Source organism: Pristis pectinata, chromosome 9, assembly GCF_009764475.1.
Source record: "Pristis pectinata isolate sPriPec2 chromosome 9, sPriPec2.1.pri, whole genome shotgun sequence".
Classification (NCBI taxonomy): Eukaryota; Metazoa; Chordata; class Chondrichthyes; order Rhinopristiformes; family Pristidae; genus Pristis; species Pristis pectinata.
In genome coordinates, this window is record NC_067413.1 from 60,613,681 (window position 1) to 60,638,366 (window position 24,686).

General features: G+C 39.7%; 1 protein-coding gene across 1 annotated transcript in view; it reads right to left on the bottom strand.

Annotated features, from left to right (window-relative positions):
* LOC127573998 (serine/threonine-protein kinase H1-like) overlaps positions 1–12,137 on the bottom strand; it is a 45,094-nt gene extending 32,957 nt beyond the window's left edge. The window contains exons 1-2 of the mRNA XM_052022590.1: positions 11,911–12,137; positions 5,663–6,329 (exon numbers count right to left, since the gene is read on the bottom strand). Of these exons, the coding sequence (XP_051878550.1) occupies positions 5,663–6,329; positions 11,911–12,137 (894 nt within the window). The remainder of the gene's footprint in view (positions 1–5,662; positions 6,330–11,910) is intronic.
* Between the last annotated feature and the right edge of the window lie 12,549 nt (positions 12,138–24,686).

Genomic DNA, 24,686 nt, shown 5'->3' on the forward strand with positions numbered 1-24,686 from the left:
TAGCTTAGTGATGAATTTTCTTCGATAATGCTCATATGTAATGGTTTCAGATGTAGCATCAGGTTAAAGGTATTACATGTATGTAAGGTGCACTGACTCTCAGTGGGTTTTGTTTTCCAATAGTACTGAAAATATGGACAAATGTTTTAAATTTTGATTTGTTAATTGTACAGAAATGATTTTTAAACATGATTCTGAGAGAGTACTTTCATTACAGGAATAAAGAAATAGCAGGAAATGAAGATGTAACTGATGAGAATCCTTCAGAATAATTGAAATGTTTGATAATTCACCTCTGGAATGCACAAAACATGGCAATAATATCACAATAAAATATTAAAAGTGCTTTAGAGCATGAGACTATACCTGCCTCAGCACTGACAAGTGCTGTCAATATGTGAGTCAATGCGGCATCAATGAGTCAAACAATTTGGCAAAAGGTCCAGAAAACAGATGATTTAGAGCACAAATGTAAAGCATTTATACTTGTGCAAAATAATAGGTCACACACAAAGAAACCTTTTGTTAAAGAAATGCAAACATCTCTACTGGCATAGATTAAAGATATATCAAATGTGTTTGCAGACTGAAAATTGCAAAGTTAAACTACATTTGTGTATGGTTATGGGAGAGAACATTTAATACATGAGAAAAACAAATCATCTACATCAATCTTCTGTGCCCAATCAACTTTAATATAATTGAACAAGACAACAAAAGGAGAATGGTGAATTCTACAAATAACAGCTTTCCATTGTCCAAACAGTGTAATTGCAAGTTGGAAAATTGCATGCTGATACAGACTGTGGAACCACCTGTTTCTCATTGAACGCTGACATGCAACAGGTCCAGATCGAAGTGTCAATTGTTCCACTACACCTTCACTCGAAGGCAAGTGCAGGAGTATTAGTGAAAGAGAAAAAGAATTTGTTTTCATATAACACCTCTTAAGATGTCATAAAACAGTTCTGATCCAATGAAATTCTCTTTGAGCACCATAATGCAGGAAACATGGTAACCAATGCCCTGCAAATGGCACAGAAGAAAACAACTAGACCATCTTTATTGTTAAGATGTTGGTTGAAGGATACATGCTGGCTTAGATACTAGGAAAGTTCCCTGGCTTAGAACTGTTACCACTTATCAAGACTGGATACTTTGTGTGGCAGTGGCACGCTTGCGAGCATGCATACATGCAAAGCAGCTGCTGGGCACATGCATTTTTGTCAAATGGTGTAAGTCACTAGTTTAATATCACTTGTGCAAAATTCTAATGCGTGTATAAGGCCCTTGAAAAGTGTGGGCCTCACCCACTGGATTAGGTGATTGCTGCTTCATTGTTAGTCACAGACCAGAGCCTAACTTGGACTCTGTGAGATTGATCTTCTGTCAGGGAGGTTTGTTCTGATTTGTTTGATACTGATCAGCCTCCCTTCCTGGACCGCCACTTTCTTAATGTCCTCAGCCAACCAACAAAGTTGATATGGCCACTCATGCGGAAGCAGCCCTTCACAGCACATGTGAGGGCTTACTCACCACAACTTAGTGGGATCCTGCCGGACCAGGTCTCAGACCATGAAGTCCAGACCTGGCAACCTATCTCAAGTAGCTCCTCTTTAATTTAACACTCACTCCTGGTGATGGCTGTTGGTTGGACTTCCCAACTTCCATGGTCATAACCCCTTTTCTACTGCTGCAAGTCCACCCACCAATTTATCTGTTGGCCCAATCCTCCAATGGCCAATTGTCTCTCTCCGATGCCCAGATCAGACCTTTGTGGTCCCAATATCCCTCTAGTCTGACACACTTACCTGAGCCTTATTCCCCTGCAACTACTGGCATTCTGCCATATGACTAACCCATCCTCCTTGGCTCCTTTTAGAATTCTGCAGTAGTAGTCATGCATAAAACACATACAGTGGCCTGGCATACACTGCTGATTTAATCCGCCTTTTGACGTGCTGTAGAATTTCTTGGTCAATATCTATTAAGTAGTGCAAAACTGATAAAGGCTAACATGCAAAAAGCTCTGGAACTCTGAACCCAGTCAATTGATCAAGACCTGATAGTTAAAATGGCTGCAGTGCCAGACTTAGAATTTCATTCAGCTGGCTGTAGAATGGGGAGCAAGTTGTGTCAGAACATAAATATTTATTATTGCTAGGAAGTTGTTTAGTAGGATGCTTAGAAATCGATACAGTTTGCTGTGGTAGTTTATTAGAAATGGAGTTTGCTTTCGCCAGCTCTGTGGAGTTCTGCCCTGTAACCTGACCAGTTGAAATTGTTTCTTTGTCTCAAAGCACATTGCTGTTATGTTGTCTAGTCTCTGACAGGGAAGTGATATCTACTTGATACCTATGTATTTGTTTCACTACTAATACAGCTCTTCCCAGTTTTACTTAAATTCAATTAGGGTGCAAAGTTCCAGCATTCAACTATCCGTTTGTATTCATTTTTGTGGTTGCTTCTTCCATGTAAAATAGAGATCCCAGTGAGTGTGGGGAACCAGTCAGGATTCAGTGAGAAGTTATCCTTCTTTACCCTGACTTTTTCTATGGACTCTGTCTACACTTCTCGCTGCCTTGGTAAAGTAGCCAATTTAATCAAAGACCCCTCCCACCTCAGACATTCTCCCTTCTCCCCCCTCCCATCCACCAGAAGATACAATAGCCTGAAAGCACATACCACCATGTTCAAGGACAGCTTCTATCCCGCTGTTATAAGACTATTGAACAGACCTCTTGTACGATAAGATGGACTCTTTGACCTCACAATTTACCTTGTTAAGGCCTTGCACCTTATTGTCTGCCTGCACTGCACTTCCTCTGTAACTGTAACATTATATTCTGCATTCTGTTATTGTTTTTCCCTTGTACTACCTCAATGTATTGATGTGATGAAGTGATCTGTACGAATGGCATGCAAAACACAGTTTTTCGCTGTACCTTGGAACATGTGCCAATAATAAACCAGTTACTAATCAAGGTGAGATAGGGTATCCCTAAATAGATCTGCCAGGTAGCCTCATGGACCTCATGTTCCCATCACAAAGCAGGATCTCTATGCCCATCATACTTAGATCATTTGTGTGGAGGTTGTTGATGTCCAGCTTCTCAGGTTTTTCAGAGCATCCAGGAAATTCATGTCATGTGTGCTTTGGTGTTGATAATGGTGAAGTACAAGGTGAGTAAAAACTCTTGGTGCCAGTATAATGTTCATGCACAACAGTTAAGTATGCAACCTGCATGCCCTGAGATAGCACAATCTTTACCAAAATCTTGATTGCTGGAGGGTGTTATGTTTGTCCCGCAGTGCTAATTAACTTGACAACAGGACTTTTACTTTTAAACAGCATGAACCTAGAACATGGTGGCCATTGATCCGTAAAACATTCTATTGTCTGTTTGAGTCCTAAATGTTCACCCTGCTGCTCATAAAAAGGTATAGATGAGTATTCACCAGTCACAGAGCTGAATACTGGATGTGCAGTCCAGATGAGGACCTATAGAGATAGAGAACTTTAGATTCTGGGATGATTGTGAGGAGGCTCAAGGTGTGGTTGTCCCTATCCCCATTTGATGTGTTTTTTTTATATTATCTCATCTAAACAATCATTAGCACCCTATCTCAAAGTTACATCCTTTTTGCTCATTTACTTTTTTTGTCAATGATGTCAAAAAGAGGAAGATGAAACAACACATTTCAAAAAGTTTTATATTTGTCTTGTATGATCTGACAAAAGCTTACTTACCAGCAACACGTTGAATTCAGCACTAGATTATTACTTTCAGAACCCATTTAAGTCTTAAATCTGTGATAATTTAATGAGAACCATCTCTGATCAGCAGATGCTACTCAGTGGGTCTGAAATCTGAAATCTCAGATTAATTATTAAATTGATCAAGATGCATTCGAGCTGTTGGGTACTTATTAGAAGAACAGCGCCACTGTTTTAACATTGTTTAAATACAAGGTTTTTTTTCTTTGGAACTTAAAAGGTCAATTAGCTCCTCGGGGAATCAGTTTCGCTCCCTCTCTTATTAATACATTTCAGAGCTGTACCGTGGGAAACTAATGACAATCCATTGCAGATGGCTTTTTCTAATCCTATTATTGGTGCCCATTGTTTTTTTTTGATTTATCACGACAACCTCTCTACACATATCCTCACTACTCAGCTTGTGAGAGTGACTGGCACTTTATTGCAAAATCTTCTCCTTTTGTATTACACATCAAGGAGCATAAAATCGATGTCCAGACAGGCCTTATTAAACAAGACCTTTTTTGTTAAAGCCAGAAACGTTAACATTTCAGAAAAATTTAGTATGACTTCACGCTGCTTTATATATAAATTGAGCCCTACTTTCCAAATAGCTTTGTTAATCTATCTTTATCTGTTATTAATATAGTCAAAATTCACTTAATTTTTTAAGGCATGCTCTATACTAAAGGCAGCCTACCTTCCAAAGTTTCAAAGAGTATTTTGGATGTACTTTTGAATTTGGAAAATGGTGTAAAATGGGCAATATTGATTCAGTTGCCCATTATTCATCAATTCAGATTTTCATTTCCTGGGAATTGGATGCTCCCCTGTAGGCTATAATTAAAATGCTCATGTAGGGAGATCCTCTTCTTTATCAGCTGCTGGAACCTCTCCAGGACAACAACACTTCAGTCTGAAGAACTGGGCATTCAAGCATCCTTACATCTCCTGCAGTCTGCTGTTCAGTAGATGAGTGGAAATATTGAACCCACTCCCACAGGAGTAAGCAGTGACCTCATTAGATTCCCATTCCTTACTCTAACATCGTAACATTGCCTTGTTCCACTCTAGAATGTTATTAACAGCCTGCTTCTATCTGCAATACAAGTTTTAAATTACAACCGTTGAACACTCAAGCATTTGAGAAAACACAAAATTTTTTAGCTTTTCAATCTGATTATTTTGTAGAGTGCACTCTTCCACTACTTCTCCATTGTTTGGGGGAGCATGAGGCACGTACGGATTCACACTTGGGCAGCATTAAGGCAATGGCTCCAACTATTCAATGATACACGTTAAGTAAAAAACTGCCATTGTTGTGGAGGAAAGCAAGTGTCATAGTTCTGCACACACCAGGGAAAAACACATCATCAAGGAACTACAAGCTGATCCCCTCTTAGGCAATATGCACCAAACTATCTTATCCTGCAATAAATTTCACTCTTGGTACATTGTAAACGTATACAAGGCAAGTGGGCACCAAGTCAGGCCGATTCTCTACAGGTCATTCAGCACATTGAAGATTGTCTCCAACAGAAGTTGATGGCCAGTCCAGCAAGAGGTAACCCTGTTCATTGCACACATTACAATACAATACTGCATCCTGATCCACAAACTGTACCTCATGAGTTGCTGCAGAAGGTCAATATCCCCCAACTCAAGATGCTAGTATCCCAGTGGATGGTGGGTGTAATACTATAAACTAATCCTACATTTATTATTAATGTTGACCTTAGAATCTCAAAGGGCTCGTGTATGTCAGGTTATTTTGAGAAGGGTCTGTAAAGAGTTGGAAAGTGAACTGCACACAAACTTTCAAATGAGAAGTTTACCCTGAAGTTTAAAGACTTAAAAAATCAGTTACAGCTTTAAGCAAATTATTCCACAAGTTTCACCTACCTCACCTACATAACTGTATTTGCACTTGAGGATCATCCTGTAAAGCCTTGTCCGGTTTTCATCTTCAAATGGCATAGTTCCGCTCAGCAAAATATAAGAGATCACACCCAAAGCCCACATATCGACTGCATTGGTGTAAGGTTTTCTCAACAGGATCTCTGGTGCAATGTACTCTGGCGTGCCACAAGTGGTCCTCATGGACCAATCTCCACCTTTGTTCCCAGAATTGGCTAGTCCAAAATCGGTGACGAGGATCTTGGAATCTGATCCCGGGTGATAGTAAAGTAGATTTTCTGGTTTCAAATCTCTATGTGTAATCCCCAAGGTGTGTAAGTATTTTATTCCATCCAGAACCATCTGCAGTACCCTCGTGGCATCTCTTTCTGTAAATGATCCTTTGGCAATGACACGATCAAAAAGTTCTCCACCAGTGGCCAATTCCATCACCATGTAAATACGATCTTGAGTCTCGAAGACCTCAATCAGCTGGATGATGTTGTGGTGGCTGACTCTTCTAAGCACATTGAGCTCCGACTCACAAACCTCTTTTCCTTCTTTAGCCTTGGTTTCAATCATTTTGATGGCAAAGGGCTGCTTGGTGGCTCGGTGTTCAACTCTCACCACCCTGCTGAAACTTCCTCTTCCAATAAGAGCCTTGATGTCATACCTGATTAAAATGAGCAGTAAGACTGGTCACATTTTTTGGATAGAATCTCTTTAAAATGCATAGTTTCAAATTTACAGTTTACAAGATATGATTGGGAACAAATAGTAAAAATGTTGGAAACATTCAGCAGGTCAGGCAGTATCTGTGGCAAGAGAAACAAAGTTAACAGTTCAGGTTAAAGGTCCTTTGTCAGAAATGTATTATGTTAGATTATGTTAATGCTACTGGACAACTAGATGTAATAGGTAAGAGAACAATAAATAAGTCAAAGGTGCAAGTTTGATGTATTTCCTCTTACAAAAGATAGTCATATAACTATATGATAAAAATATAAACTTAAACTTAATCCCTCCTAACTAAATTTACTTGCCTATTCAATCAGTGTGTATATGATGGGGATAAACAAAGTCAATAAGGGAAATATCAAATAGAGAGCGTTTCATAACCTGAAGAAAATAAATGAGCTCATTTGCTTAGATAAGAAAAGTAAATAAACTTAGATAAATCTTAAAGCATCACTTCCCACTAGAAGTGCAGGTGCCAGATCACAAATTCACTTTTATGAAGTTGGAGGCATATAATATATTAACATAGATTAAAATTTTACCTGTTCATTGGCTGCTCAGAAGTAAACAAAACTGTGAAGCTACTTAGGCTATGCACTGAATTTGAGAGTCTGCCCCTAACATTTAATATGTTTCCAAATGTTCTATCAACAGGTATTTTTTCTTGTCGACAATTTGTCCTCTAATATTTACCACATAACTCACTCTTTTCCTAGTTAATAATTGGGCAAATAATGGTAATGAACTATCAGTAGACTAACAGTTAATACCAATATTTGCCACATGTTGCACTTCACCATAAAATCTTCCGAATATGTTGCTGTTACTTTTCTAAACACAGCATGACTACACACTGTACCTCAAGAAATGGTGGATTCACCCCCATAGTCTTGCCTCTTTCCAATATGATTGTGTTAAGCACCAAACCTTAGATATACAATTGTGTGTCTGCATATCTGTATTCCAGGGAAGATCTTCCAGTAACCTCTTTCCATTGTTCTTGATCAACTTTACAAGTATGTCTCAGCAGTATAGCAGATATTTGTCTTCAACATGGTGGATGGACCAAAGAGCAGGATCCGTCATATGTAGCCACCTTGATTATACAGATATCCAAGTCTCATGCCTTCAGACTTACTGATCACCAGAGACTTGATCCAGATATTCCAATGATAGGTTTGGGAACCATAATGCCACTGTATGGCAAACTCCACTAGAGTATAGAGTGATGGATTGATGTAGGCGGGAATCCTCACTGGAATACGTTTGTTTTTTGTTCAAAAATTCAGTTTGACTTGGTGCTCTATGTCAAACGTGAAGCAAAAGAAGTTTTTCTACTGTATACTGAGGAGATCTGAAATACAACGAATGAAATCTTAGACTTAAAAGTCACAAACCAGAAATCCAGAATTTGGATTTTGTATATTTATAAGGCATCCCTAAAATGCTAATAAGTCTTAAGATGCTTCAAAGGCACTATCAAGAAAAATGGACAATAAATATATTCATTTATGGTCAGAGGTAAACACAAAGGGAATTCCACACATCTGGCCTACAAAGCTGAAGATTTGCCACCAACAATATAATAGAGAGAGAGAGGAAGGAATATGCAACCATCCAGAATAAGGGAAGCTAGAGTTTTTGATACTTATGCATATCTTTGAATTTGCGGAAGAAATATTTGTGGTAGGCCTCAGAATGGAGTACATTTCAACCAGAGTGATTCCCACTAGACTGGCTGTCTGATCCATACTGGAAAGTCTACATGGTTGCACCATTTTGCACTCCTTGAGCAATGAAGTTCATTCTATATCTGAAGAATAATGAAAATAAGTTGAATTTATATAACACCTTTAACATGTTGAAATGTTCTAAAGCACTTCACAGGAGAGTTACCAAATAGAATTTAGCAACCATGAAGATCTATACCAGAGTTGTTGACCAAAAGCTTGGACAAAGAAACTAGTTTTACAAAATACCTTAAAAGAGAGGAGGTAGAAAGACAGTGAATTCAACAATTTCCAGAGTAGGATCTAAAAGCTGAAGCACATAGAGTCAGCAGACTGAATATTTAGACAGGATGCATGGATTATTAATGGTATCTTTATTGCTGAATTGCAATGTTCAAGTGATGTTGAGCAGATTGTGCATTTGTGAATGCACATGTCCAGGAGCATTATTTCCAGTATTTTCAGCTGTATGAATTAGGTAGATTAATGCCCCAACTTTTGCTTACTTAGCATGTTTTGGTTGACTGCTTACATATTGACGGTTCACAATCCTATATCATAGTTTGACAGTGAATCCCCGGAAGATCTCCCCTTTCTTATATTTTTTGTTGGATTTATACTACTCTTGGGATGCTGGTTATGATTCAATCTCCATCTGATTCTTACTGGAAATGTATGGAGTTTGGGTCTGTCCCCTATTGTATGTGTGAAAACGTGAAGGCTAAAACTATGAATTTAAGTTTCATTTCATTTAATTTTACTAGGTAAAACTGATAGAAATAACAAATACTGATCTCGTTTTGTAGTAAATTCAATAATAAGGTAACTCATTTTTTCAATCCCATTCTGCCACAGTTAGTTTCAAGATATAGGGTGGTCTGTCCTCAACTTTAAAACACAAGAATAGTACAGTAAGGTTATGCCACTGATTCACACTCATAAACCTTTAAGTACAGGATAATGAATTTCCACTTGCAACTATTCTATTTGAGAAGTGAATATGAAAAGTAGTTTTATTTGAAGTTTTTAAAGTAATGAAGAATTTTAGTAGAATAAGTAAGATGCAAGTATTACCAATGACATGAACAATAAGGGTGTGTTGATTTAAAATTGTAGTTAAATGAATGAGCAGAGAGATTAGGGCAAATTTATTCTTTTGAGAAGTTGCTAGAGCATAAAACATATTGTCAAAAGAAATGGCTTAGACAGCAGAATATTTGTACGAGGGAATAACATATTATTATTGACCCTTTCTATAAACATTTTAAATGTACTTACCAGAATCAGTAAGATCAGTTGGCTGTGTATCTTGCTCCTTGAAATTGTGGAAAATGAAGGAAATGTTCTGTTTTGTTGTTATCAATATTTATCAGGATGAGGTATTGGCTCCATCCTCAGCTTTTTTTATTCCTGTCAGCTGACTGTGAATCATGATGAATCTATTTACCCAAATCAAATTCACTGGACCTCTTTCTGTACTTATATAAAGCCCTGGTGACAGTGGACACCTAGTTATTGTATTTTTAGGTATTATTGTCCACACACTTCCATGAAAAGCAAATATTTAGCTGGAGACCTTCATTCTGGTAAACCACCTTTCCTGAACATTTGAACTCTCTCAGTGAAGTGTGGCCCCCAAGTATTTTAAATGTGCTGTTGATATACTGCCACTAGACTGACAGAGGTTAGTTGCTAAGATGATAAATCAACATTTCATAAGGATGTTGGAACAGGCTATTTATCTAGCCTGTTTCATCATTCAAAGAGATCAAGGATGATCTAGGACCTAACTCTAAATATTTCTACCTATTCTGTATATTCTTAAATATCTTTGTTTAAATATCTATCAAGTTCAAATTTGAAACTAACAATTGTTCCAACTTCAAGTGTTATTTATAGAGGTATTCTAAGTTTCTGTAAGAGTATCCTTACTTTAATCCTATATCCTCATCCAGAACTCCACAAACAGTGCAAATCGTTTCTTTCTATCTATCCTTTCAGTCCCCTTCAACCCTTGAAAGCATCAATCAAACTGCCATTTCACCATCCAAATGCCATGATGTACAACCCTTGAATAATTATTTTGTATAACACAACATTAAATGATTTAAACTCACTGTCACTGCAATGTTTATGTCGGGTAGTGTTGTGGTAAAAGTTCAGACAATGAAGTTAACAATTTACACATCTAACGCCACAGATGTCTCTTACTGCCTAAATGCAGAACTCTTTTGCAGAATTGTGTGTGGAAAAATTTGCTACTTAGATTGTTAACTTCTGCAAAAAGAGCTTTTAATCCCTCATTCATTTTTTTCTGTATAATTGCTTTGAGCTCCTCAAACCAAATAATTGTCAATTTGGAATAAGGTACCATGGATTGAATTCTATTACTCTCAGTTAGATAGCACATGTATAAAGATGAATTGTGAAGATAAAAGCTTAACATTGAGAATAACCTTACTTATCTATGAAAGGTCTACCTGCAACTACAGGTACACTCCTGGAGGAAAGGTTCCATAAATTGACATTTATTTTGTTATTTAATTCAGCTTTAAAATTCACATGCATACTTACTTTGTATCCTTTGCTGATTCTGCCACTGCCCTACCATAACTCATTGTTCATCAGGGAGTTATATGAGATCTGCTGCTGAGGTCCTGCCACCTCATAAGTGATTGCTTGGCAGTGTGTAAAAGTGAACTGGAGAGACTCTAAGGCCCAAGGTGTTCTGGTTCCCAATATGCTTTCCCATCCTGTCACTGCTATACCCAGTCATTGGCTCATCTACATTGATCATGATGTTCACTACAGTCTCTTATTGAAGTGGAATCCTTTTTCCACTCAGTTCTCACTGAAACCATCATCACACCAATTTCTACTTGCTTCTTGGGACCTGGTAACTGTAGAACTCCTCATTTTTTTGTTCAGGCTACTTGCCCCCTTGAAATCTATGCTGTTAATACTCAAGTTTGGATAACCCACTGGCAACCTCTTGATTAACTTCCACTTTTCTTATTCTCTTGGTTGTGTCTTGCACCAAGGACCATGCCCCTACTGTATGGACCCTCTTAACAAAAGCCAAAACGTTTTACTGTAATGACACTGCCTTTATATAGGAGAATTTTCTGTTAAGAATTAGAGAAAATGTCTAATGTGTGGTCCAGTCGAGCTTGAATTCTGTTACAATGCACTTTCTCTCCAAATGCTCCCATCCTCACCAATTAGGATGGAAGGATCCTCACCCTTCCATCCATGTGCATGGAAGTTCATTCTGAAACTCACAGAACGTGTTTCCCACCCCTTATTAATCCTTGTAGGGGGTATGAGCACAGCTTATGGAACAAGGTGAGCTGGTTAAGTCAACGTACACCAGCCTCCAAGCGCTATGAATAACTGTTTAAACCAAAGAAAAGCAAATTGCTGGAAATACACAGTAGGTCAGGCAACATCTGTGGAGAGAGGAACAGAGTTATTCATCAGAACGAGCTCATCGATGTTAATTGTTTCTTTCTCCACAGACGCGGTTTGCCCTGGTGAGTATTTCCCGCGTTTTCTCCTTCTGTTCCAGATTTGCAGTATCTTTTTTTTTGCATTACGATTAACCTTTGTAAATGATTGACAAGTATGGACTCCTTTTACTACATGGCGCACAGCAAGTAACAGTTGCTATAAACCCAAGAAACAGTAGCATTTGGGGTTCATTGGAATAAAGAGAAGTTAGGTTATAAGGTTGGCCTAAGCCGGCTGTTCCCATCAAAACTAATGGAGAATTGTTTGCCCGGTTACCTTGCTGTGACTTTCGGGTCAAACTTGGCTCGGTACTTGGCCACTTTGGTTCTCCTTGCTCCCTCGGGACAGCTGGCGTCGCTCTGCCCACTGCCCAGTCCCTTGGATTCCGCTTTCTGTGGCCCCTCATCACACACCTTAGACTTGCAGTTCACCACCGTCTTCACAAAGTCCACGTAGCAGTTCCTGGGCGGCTCTGGCAGCACTTTACTCGTCCCGCAGCCCATCACTCGGACATTGCGGAGCCAGCGAGCTACATCTGGTCACTGCAGAATGAGCTCTCCTCCCTCGGCGAGTGATCGCCAGGCAGCGCCGGTCCCGCTCTGCACCCTTACTGCCCCCAAGCGACCAGAGAGGCAAAGGGCAGCCAGTAATTCAGAAGCTCCCTCTGATGTCCGAACTTTCCCTCAAAATTGGCCTCGGCGTAGAATGAAAGTCGAGACTACCCGTAACAGATGAGAGGATGTGTCCAGTGATCTAACAGCCGATGAGGATATTATCAACAATAAGCTCTTGAGGATATTACCAATAAAAGACCCGTCTAACACGTTTAAGCCAAAGTGACATCCTCACTTGGAATATAGCCCTATTTCTTCATTGTGACTGGGTCGATATCATGGAACTCTCTTCTCACCACCAGGACTGCTCAGGAAGTTGGGTCATCAAAAGCTTTTCAAAGATGAATAAATGCTAGCCTGACAAATGACACGCATATCCAGAAAAATGAAAAAATAATAAGCGTACCTAACACTTTTTTCAGGTAGCACTGAACCATAATAATACTTGTGATCCCAGAACTTTCTAGTTTTATTTCAGTATTCTAGCATCTGCTGCACTTTACTTTTGAGTAAATGGAAGAAATTTCTTCTGCACTTAAACTGAAGAACTTGAATAACATATCTGACACTAAACTACAGAACCTGACATCTTGACCTCACCACAACTTCCACATCATTGGCTTGTGTACATATTGTCAGTTCGGGTGAGTTTCCTATATTTAGATCAACTGCTTAATTATGTTTAATGGCCAAGTACACATAGGAAACACAGAGAGAAAAAAAACTTTGATTATAGTCACTGAAGTGGAAAGTGCTAAAGCTTTATGATTGTTTGCCCCATCAGGGGATTCTGTTAACTAGCCCCTTCCCTGCAGGTTGGTTTTGATATTAAAGAGGATTAGAGGATGGGGACAGCTTTCTTAAAAAAGACCTTGATGCCATTGAACCTGATGCAATCTAAGCACTTTTCCTTAATTTCAGTGGTTTGTTTGTAATTGCAAATTTTAAATTTCAAAAAGAGAGTGTGTGTTCTGTTACTCATATTTAGGATTCTTGGTAAGTATTTGTATCTAATAATTAATAAGTATAGATAGGTTTTTGACTATTCTGCATGGACATGGTGGGCCAAAGAGTCTGGTTCTGTGCAGTTTGAGTCTATAAGTGCAATTTCCACAATATCGGCATAACTTGCACACCAATCATGGAATTTTACCGCAAATTGTTTTTAGCATAATTTGACTTTATATTGGTTTTAGATTTATTGTGCAAGAAGCCCAACCTGCTTGATATTCAGGATAAATTACTGACCATTGGGAATTTCAGCATATGCAGCCTTTCAGACTTACAAAATTCATCCAGAGTTTTTGGGCAGTGAGGACTCTAATAGATGCTTTTAAGAAAGATTTACAAGGGATTGTAATGATCTAAAATTTTACCAAGGAACTGACTGCAATATTCCAAACTAGCTAGAAAATAGTTTTAAATATTTTGTGAAAATAGTGATAAATAATGTAAAATTAAATTTCTGACAGGTGATGGATTGACTCTGTGATTTGAAGTGACTTTATGAAATATTCATTTTCAGCTATATTCAACATTTACTAAAGTAACTAACTTGAAAATATGGAAGAACATTTTATTCCATATTCTGTTTCTTAAAAATGATGATATTAGGAAGACTATACCATTCTGGATCACAAACCAATTTCACCATTTAGTTAAGATCATGGCTGATCTATAACTCAACCATATTTATTTCCAAGAAGCTACAAAAAGAATCAGTCAAGGTATGTTACAATGAAATTTGTGAAATCAAAAGCAAAATTCTCCACTGTCTGAAATCATACCTTGCACAAAGGAAGATGGTTGAGGTTGTTGGAGCCCATTTACCTCAGCCCCAATTGCACAAGTTCTTTAGGGCAATGTCCAGGTTCCAACCATATTCAGCAGTTCGTCAATGATCTTCCATCTAGAATAATGTTGGAAGTGATATTGTTCACTATTGAATAGACAATATTCAGTTCTTCCTAAGATAATGGAGCAATCCATAACTGTCCACAACAGGACCCGGACTGATAAATGGCAACTAGTATTTTTGCTGTCCAGGTGTCAGGCAATGATCATCTGCGAAATAAGGAACTTCAACACATCTGCTTGACACAGAACAGTATTACCATCATTGTGTCCCCTGTGCTAAAGCTGTTTACATAACCATGAAGTACTTTCTAAGTTAAAATAACTATTCTAACATTAGCAAATCGTGCAAACTATTATGCACGGCAAGGTCCCTCAAACACCAATAGGCAAAGAACCAGTTAACTCCTTTTATGGAAATAAAAAAAACTGTTAGTTCTGAAAATCTGAAGTGAAAACAAAAAATGATGGAAACATTCAGCTGGTCAACCAGAATCTGTGGAAAGAGAAACAGAATTACAGTTTCAGGTCAAAAATCCTGCATCAGAAGGGTCAGTACTGACAAGGGGTTATGGAACTGAAACATTAACTCCACTACTTTTTTCACAGATGCTGCTTCATCTTTTGGTTGTTACAACCCCTTTTTTAATGTTGGTTATAAGAAGAACATAGTGCAAGATGACAAGAAGCCAACATTCATAGTCATTATACCCCATGTGAGGCATTCCAAGCCCCTTGAGTACTGTATCTTGCTGCAGGATTTAACTGGGAATTCCTGACCTTTCAATATGTCCCACCTGTAGCATGAAAGAGTATTTGATCCACTGGGCAGTAATGTGAACCAGAACAGAAGTAGTGCTAACAGGAGAGTTAATACCATAACTGAGAGCGAGAGGCACTAAAGAGGATAGTGAAGTGCAGGCCTGAGAGAAGGTAATTGGAGCAGTGGGAATCCACATTTAAACACTGACCTCAGATGTTGACATCCAAGTGAAACACTGAGACAGGTGGCATACTCTCTGAGCCTCCAAGCACTGCCCTCTTTAGCAACCTTCAATTCTGTTTTATCCATAGTAATGTAACATATACTACCTTGAATAACATACAAAATCCTGGAGGAACTCAGCAGGTCAGGCAGCATCTATGGAGGGAAATGGACAGTCAACTTTCCGTTTTTCTTGCTTAGCCACCCCACATGTTCTGGCTCTTTCTGGCATATTTATTACGTTCCTCTATTGGTATTTTGAAATACACGCCTCCGTTGGCTCATCATTCCTTTTTCTTAATCTTTTGATATTAAAAGCCCATTATCAGCATTTCCCTCAGTGTAAATTTAAAGATAAACTCTCATGGTGAACCATTCACAAATTTTATTTCCAAATTTGACTCTCTGTCTTTTAGTTTGTCTAACCCTGGGAAAGTATTGAATGGGGCCCAATGATTCTTTCATGATCTTGGTTTCTCAATTTTTGAAAAAAAATCATTAGCTCTATCTGCATGTTCATTGATAAATTTTGAAGTTGCTCTTAGAGAATTTGATCATCAACCTATATTTTATAACTTAAGGTCCCTAAGTCAAGGACATCCATTTTCCTTGAGCATTACAAATCCCAACAATATTACATTTGTTAAAGACAACCATTTTACAATATTGGAATATTTGCTTGCTTGCTTTAAATTGGGATCTATCGCCACCCAGTGACCAACTTTATTTGTTGGATAGGTGGCAGGATTAAAGCAGCAGCTAAACCCAAATTTTAAAAACTTAATTGAGCCAAACTGATTTTGTTTGATTTGGTTGTGTCTTGTGGAAGCAGTCAGAGGAAAAAGCTAGTGAAATGCAATGAAACTAATTTACAGAAATGAAGGCACATAGAATGTCCAATGGACCATTCATCACCTCCATCTTGTTCAGCAATAAGTTGAGATCATAACTGGTGTATGACCTAGTTCCATAAATCTACCTTTGTCCCTTGTCATCAAATATCTTTTGTAAACAAAACTTTAGCAATCTCGGATTTAAAATTGCTAGTCACTTTTTGTGGGAAAGCATCCTTCTCATGAAGAACTTTGCCCTAACTTCACTTCTGAATGAGCTGATTTCAACTTTTTGAGGTCAAATGCTCACAAACATTCTTCTGTTTGCTCATACTTGCAATTGTATTTATTCCATAGGGGATCCCTACAAAAGCACTTGGGTCTGGCTGCAACTGGCTTGTACACAAGACTTTGGAGTCAGGACAAAAACCTTTACCACCTGCACACCAGCCCTTGCAGATCTTAGCAATTTTAAAGAACTCAAGAAAGCAACGACTTCAGCCTTTGAAGGTGTACTTGCCATGGCATGATGGGTGAGGCATTGGGACAGCTGGTAGGGCTGCTGCTTCACAGCTCCAGTCACCCAGGTACAATCCTCACTTCAGGTGCTGTTTGTGTTGAGATTACGTATTCTCCCTGTGATTGAGTGGGTTTCCTCTGGGCGCTCCAGTTTCCTCCCAAATCCCAAAGGCAAGATAGTTGGTAGGTTATTGACCTCTGTTAATTACCCTTTGTGTACGATGGGTGTCAGAATTGATGGGAATATGGGGAGATTAGGTTATTGGGACAGTTACTGGGGGAATGGGATGACTCTGTGAGTTGGCGTACTTGATGGGCCAAGTGGCCTCCTACTATGTCTAAGGAACTATGGAAGTATGGAAATGGCAGCCAGACAGCAGCAACACACATTATGGCTGCATGGATTATATACCGTAGAGCTTCACATTTACTGAAAAAGCCTAAACAATCTCATTAGCAAGATAAATGCCAGGAGTAAGCTCCTGTATGCAAAAAGAGGCCTGGAGACTCACTTAAACCTACATTAGAATACCTTGGCTGAGGGTGGCTACAGTTGTTGCCTCTGGATGTGAGAATCTGCACTCAACTGAACAAGGCAAAAGTAAATTTTATTCAAAAAGTATCAAGCTGCAGACCACTGAGATCAGTTGTGATGAACCATTTCAGTAACTGGATCAAAGGTGCATTTTATTGATGCAGGTTGTCCTTCAGAACAGCACGTGAAGAAGTACTGTTACCTGGGCTTCCCCACCTGATTATTGATGTATGATGTTGTTGGCAATTAATAGAGTGTGGAGAGAGTCAATAGGCCTGTTTGAGGGGCTACTGTCTTATGGGCTAATTATGAGAAGTGCCTCTCTGTCAAGAAATCCCTTATATATAACCCATGTGGATAACTTCTGCCTCCTCCACTCAACTGGGAAAGGAGGCTGTGGTTGCTGAACAAGGACTTCCCTCTGGTCACCTTCTTCTTTCTCCTCTGCTCTTCAGGATTTCCCTAATGGCCCTAATGCTCTGAGACTCCTTGTTGCTCTTTCTCCAGCACTGGCTGCTGTCTTCTGTTTGTAAGACTCTGCAACATTCAGCATCTCTCTGCACCTTGTGGAAGGACACTGCAGGATCTCAGGACAATAGAAACTCAAATTTAGAAGAGCAGTGGCATTTTCCACAATGGTTCTGATACTTGCCTGGAGCTTATATCTGCGCTCAGCTTCTGTGGTTGGGGAGCGCACTGCTATGAAAAGCAAGCGGGGTGAGGTGTAACCCTTGTCCCTGGAATCCATACCACCAGCTGTGCCGCAGTGTTTTCTCCTCAGGTGACGGTGTCACATGTGTTCTCTTGAAACATAGCTTTGATGATGAGGGGGTTCTTCTAATGATTCGCAATCACCTTTACATTGAGACCTTTTCTTTTGATGAAAAGGTCCACATTATTAGTGTGAGGCCATATGTAGTGTGCTGGCTCTGATTCAGTGTTGTTCCAAATTTTCCTGTTTATGGAAGCAGAAGATATTACTGACTGGTAGTTGGAGCCAACTAAAGGCTCAATAAATAATAGAAAACCTTTTCCTCCTGGCTGCAATACTTCTTGACATTATATGATGGTTTATAAATGTTAGTGGAGCCGGATTCTGTATCAACCTACCTTTGTGAATTCCAGGAAACTGGGGCACAACTTTGTTTGATTGGGCCATTGGACAGGAATTTCTAAAATGTCTTTTGCCTAAATGGTTTTATATAGGGTTCATTTGGGCACTGTTGTTTTGTCCTTCAGAAGATTATTTAACTATAGGGAGAGAGAATACTGTGAGTCATGGGTATTTTGCTGTACCAAACTAGTTTGGTTCATTAGACCAACCACTCTTTTATTGCCAATCTTTTTGGAAGTTCCCTGGTTCTTCAGCATTGGTTTGGGAATAGATTTTCTGCAGCTATTTTAAAGGCATCAGTGTAATTTTTTCACAAGTACATTGTAGAAGGATTCAGCAACAGACACCAAAAAATAAAGACTGTACAGACAGCTCAGTTCTATCTGCATGAATCACTCTTGGTGATGAGTGCTGGACAGGACAAACCATCTGCTGCAATAAGGCTGTCCTGCAACCACAACATGGTTCAACAGACAGCTGGCTAGACCTGTGATGGGTAACATCTTCCATTGGCAGCTGTGATTGATGATTTTTTACAGCCTTTCCTGTGGAGAGCAGCTTACGTCATATATTGAAGGTGGGACATTTCCATGATAAATATTCTTTTTATATTCTAACCTAAAGTTAAACACTAAATTATGCCATATTCTGTATAAAAATCAACTAATCATTCTATTCCATTCATAAGTACTGGATTTCTATTTCTCCTGGCCTTTCCAGGTGTCTCAGAGAGTGCTGCTTCAGGAGTTGCAACATGGCTAGTGAAAGGCTGGTGAAACCCATTGGAGAATACCATCAATGGCCACAGAACTGACATTAAGCAGCTCAGGGGGCTATCAATGAACTGTGCCATCATAACATGGGAGGCAGCAGTCTGGACTGGCTGGTTGACAGGTAACACCAAGGGCAGTGGTGAAGTAGCAGCAATAGAAGTATGAAAGTGGTCATCTGGAGAGAAGGCAGCAGTTTGTGCTCTCAAAGTCAAAGTCAAAGTTGATTTATTGTCATATACACAAAGTACATGGATGCACAGGTGCAATGAGAAACTTGCAGCAGCATCACAGGCACATAGCATCATATAAACAGCATTCACAAGAAATAAATTAAACATAAATTATACAGAATTTTTACAAGAAAGAACAGAATCAGAACAAAAAAAACGAACTTCATTTTAGTGCATTCACTTGGGCAACCCCTTAGCAATCCCGGTCATTTTCTGAAGGGCAGCTTGATGGACTACATAGACACCTTACAAGCTTCTTTCCAGGCTATAATCCACAGCCACGATGACAAGAAGGCTGGGGCTTGCACAGAAGCATACTGAGTTCAATCTGTAGCTTCGTCTAGGAGGTGAAGTGAATGTCAGGGTGGTTGGTATTAGGTGAATGCTATAAACATGGAAATAAGCAGGCAGCTAACATGGTTTAATCCCAGACTGCAATCCACATGGAGACACAAGAGTCTGCAGATGCTGGAATCTGGACGAAAAAAAGAAGTTGTATCTGTAGAAGGAAATAGACAGTCAATGTTTTGGGTCAAGACCCTTCATCTGGACTGAAAGAGCAGAGGGGAGATGGCCAGTATAAAGAGGTGAAGAAAAGGGGTCGGGCAAGACCTGGCAAGCGATAGGTGGATCCAGGTGAGGAGGGGTTGATTAGCAGGTGGAGTCAGGTGGTGGGGGGGGGGGGGGGGTGGAAATTGCCACAGAGGCTGGTAGGTGAAAGATGGAGGCAACAAAGGGTTGCAGATGATGGAATCTGATAGGAAAGGAAGATGGAGTATGGAACTAAGTAAGAGAGGTGGGGTGGGCAGATGGGAACAGTGGGGGAGGGAACCCAGTGGGAGGAGTGTGTAGGTGATGGGCAGATGGAGTAGGTCGGGGAGGGGAAAGAGAGTAATGGGGGGGCTCAGGGAGGTGGTGGAAAGAGTATGTCTAGGAGGCGCTGGGTAGATCAGAAAGAGAGAAAGGGACGAGGGGGAAGGATACCTGAAATTGGAGAATTCAACATTCATGCCATCAGATTGTAGACCACCCAGGCAGAATATAGAGGATGGAGAGGTCGATGTGGGAATGGGGAGGGGAATTAAAATGACTTGCAACCAAGAGCTCCAGATGGCCATGGTGGACAGAGCGCAGGTGCTCGGCAAAGCAGTCACCTAGTCTGCCAGCCCTTGCCCAGCCCTTCCCCCCCTCCTCCTTATACTGGCTATCTCCCCTCTACTCTTTCAGTCCATATGATGGATCTCGATCTGAAACATTGACTGTCCATTTCCCTCCACAGATGCTGCCTGACCCACTGAGTTCCCCCAGCAGCTCGTTTTTTGCAGTATACATGCCTGTTTACAGGGTTTATTGAACTTAATCCTTCTTTTATCTTGCATGATTAATCATTAGTCTAGTTCCTCATTTTGCTGTGCTTTAATTATTCTCACTTCAGAGTTTTGTACTCTGTATTATTGCCTCCAGTATTATTTCAAATCTATGCACATTACTAAAAAACATCTGAATTGCTGCTCTTACTTCAGATTTAGCAATCATTTTATGCTTTTGTTCTACAATTGTATTGTTCCCTGACTGTTTACGTTATTGTTTCCTTTGTATACCCATTACCGATTGACAGGTCACAGAAAGTGGATACAGGAATGTACATAAAGCTGGACAGGAACCAGAGATATTTTGGTAAGAGTTCAGTCAGGAACAGGGACATATACAGTTTTCAGAAATTCCAATTCATTATTTCTTTGTGCAAACCACCATGAGGTAAATGAGAGCTGGAGAAAATAACACCTTCTCATTTTTGAAGCCAAACTCAGCATCAGTAATGGTCAAATAAATACTGGGTGAGATGATGAATACAGCTTTCTCTCTGTGGTCAGCCAAGAGCAACACTCTGGTTTTCTTGAGTTGGCATTGCTAAGAGAATCTATTTTTCCACAGTCTTCAAAGCCCTGAAGTTCTGAAAAATTTTATGCAGTTTGGGAGTGATGGGGGAAAAGGGCACAGAAGGGGAAAACGAAAGGAGGAGGAAATGACAATGTGTATAGAAGTGTTGAATGTCAAATGTCCATCATGGGGTGCCCAAACTTTAATCCAGTAATGTAGCCCTTGAAGTTCTGGCAAATCAGTTTTATTTGTACTTGAGATTCTTATTTTCTGATTGGTGCTGTGTGAATTTCACAAGCTTGGAGATTTGCACAGGGGCGTATTTGGTACTATTGCTTCATTAATGGTTCAGTCTTAAATTAGAAAATCAGTTGATGTGAACAGCATCAACAGCCTGGGATTCAAGTCACTGGGAATGTAGAATAAACTTTTAACATGCCCCGTGGGGACTCATGGCACAGAGGCACCGAGCACAATAACCCAAATTTGTGGACCCCCTCAATCCTTGCAAACTACGATAGACTAAACCTATGGAGATTTTTCAAGTGCCTCACGCATAGTTTGTAGCACTCTTAGGCCTTCCTTTTTTTCTGTGTGCATGCCTTCACACCCTCCCAGTACTGCAGAGCTTTAGGGAAAACTGCATTCCCTGAAATCCACATGGATGTTATAATGGTGCTGTGGGGAGTGACTCTTATCCAAGTCAAGTGAAGTGCTTAACAAATCTAATGCATTGCAGTGGTGGACGACTAAATATAGCAGACGTGCATTCTGAGCATATGGAACTATAGAATTATAGAATGGTTACAGCACAGAAAGCCATTCAGTTTATCATATCCTTGCTGGTACTTCACAGGGCAGTTCACTAATTCCACCCACTCACTAGCTCCTTTTCTGAAGCCTTGAAAATATTTTCTTACTATGCAGTTGGTCAAATTCCCTTTTGAAGGCCGCAGTGGAAACTGCCTCCACCACAACTGCAGACAGTGCATTCAAGATTTCAACCACACGATAAGTAAAAAAGGTTTTCTTCATGTCAGTTTTATTTATCTTCCCCTTTAATTTATACCTGTGATCTCCAGTTCTCAACCTGCCACCAAAGGGAACAACCTCTCACTATCCACTATGTCCAGATTCCTCATTATTTTACATACTTTTATTAGATCTCCCCTCAGCCCTCTCTTTTCTAAAGAAAAGAGTTCCAACTTCTCTAATCTATCCTTGTAACTGTAGTCCCTCATCCCAACAACCATCCCCGTAAATCATTTCCAGACCATCTCCGATGCCTCCACCCCCCTCCTGTAATAATAAGGCAACCAGAATCGAACACATTACTCCAGCTGAGGTCAGATCAGTATTTTATAAAGGTTCAGCATGAATTTCCTGCTTTATACTCAATGCTTCTATTGATAAAGCCCAGAAATGATTAACCACTTTCTCAACCTGCCCTGCCACTTTCAATAATGTGTGCACACATACCCTCCATGAGCCTAAGCTCTTGTAGCCTCACTTAGAACAATATCCTCTATTCTATGTTGACTTGCCTCATTCTATCTATTAAAATATGTCATCTCACATTTCTCCAAATTTGTCCATATTCCACACATCTGCCCTTTCCACCAGCCTGTTTATGTGATGTTATTTCTACGAGTATCTTCCAAGTCTAGAAGCAATGATAGAAATTAAGTCAAATGTTTTTATGCGTAACAAATGGACTCAAAGGAATTTGGATTTGTGTACTACCTGCACAATGCTTATGACAGGATTCGGTGTATATGACCTTCAAGTTTGGAACAAATATAGTGAAGTATAAAGCAGGTCAGATTCAATAATTATTAAAACTCTGTCCTGGTCATCTCTCTTAAGCTGAAAACATGAGATGTATTCATTTCTTGTGATCGCCACTTGTGAACGTCAGATTCATGATTCTGTCGCCTAATCAAAAATAGGTTCCAAGCTTCCTTCCTAATGCAAATCAATGCTAAATCCTACCAGTTGTTGCAGCCTGTCAAAGTTGCACGAAACATATTCTGTGATGCACACACTTAAATGCCTTTGGTATATAACTGCTTTTAGTTGAATTCATTAATGAATCGTAGGAATTAAGAATGGGAACAGGCTATTCAGCCCTTGGAAAATATACTAGAAATGATAGTTCAGTCATACTGAACCAAATCTGCTGAAGTTATTTCTTTTTTTGGTAAAGGGTATTTTGACCTCTCTATATGGTTTGTCTCAGACCTAGAAAGAATATTATATTAGCTGGTTTTTGAAAAACCTGTTATGGAAACATATTTGCTTCAATGAATGAAACAACTTAATTGTTGCTGAAATAAAAGCAAAATAAAATGTTGGAAACAATCAGCTGGTCAGGCAATACCTGTGGAAAGAAAAGCAGTTAATGTTTCAGTTCTGAGACCCTTTGCCAGTTTTGAAGGTCCTGGATCTGAATCATTAACCATTTCCAGAGGTGCTAGAATAGCATCTAGAGTTCAGTAAGAACATTGTCACTAAAATCTGCCATCTCATAATTTGCCCCTCCTGCTGGGGCATTTAGCCACTGAACACTGTGGCATATAGTTAGCACAAAACACCATCAAGTAACTAGCAAGCAGCACAACATGGGCAAGCTGCCTGCATCAATGTCAATAGGCATGGGATAATCCCACATCACAGTTCTGCTTTGTGCAAGAGTGCAGGAGGTAAAATGTTTTAAGTATTTAGGCTTAAGTAGAATTGTTTCTGAAATATCTATCTTTGTGGGTTGTTAAATTTACTACCCCTGCCTCTTTATAATAAAAAAGGAAGCAGTAACCCTGAAAGAAGATTGTAAACAAGCTTTTAATTTGCTTTGCAAAGTGTAAATTTGCATCAGAAAATATTACTGTTTGCATCATGAAACATTACAATATTTTGTGTGTGCTATTTTGATACAGTACTGTATAGCTTTCCTGAGTTTTTTTGCTGTTCTCCAGGAAGTCAGTAGTTTTCCTTTTAAAGGAATGTTCCATTAAGTGTTAATTGCTGGGAATATGGAAGTGGGTTTTGCAAATCACTGTGATGTTAAGTTTGTTTCTTATTCTACAGAACTATAAATAAGCCTGTCAAGATCCGGCAATGATAATCTCAGTCACTTTAGCTGTGCATCTAGGCTTTGCCAGGCAGTGGAGGCACACAAGTCAAAACCTCCCTGTACATGAACAATGTTGCCACCTTCTGCTTGGATCCACGGTCAGTTTGCAGATTGATCAGCATCTGAAATCAGTTTGAGTTGGCATCGGGGGCCAGAGTCAACCACAGGAAGAGCAAGACCATGCTCTTCGGTAACTGGCCTGACCAATCCAATGTCCCCTTCACCGTCAGGTCTGACTACCTAAAGGTGCTGGGGATCTGGTTCAGAGGGGCTGAGGCATGTAACAAGAATTGGCTGGAGTGGATTGGGAAGGTAAAACAAAAATTGGGTCTGTGGAAATGGTTTTCTGTCAATAACTGGGAAGAACTCGGTCATCAGGTGCAATATGCTCTCAGGGCTGCTGTACTTGGCACAGGTGTGGCCTGTTTGCCGCTCCTCTGCCTTATTAATCACCTGGGCTGTCTTCCAGTTTATCCTGGGTTCTAAGATGGAGCAAGTCCAATGGGTCATGCTGCACAAGTCGCCAGAGAATTGGGGCAATAGTGTACCCAACGTTTCCCTCATCCTGATGACCACCTTCA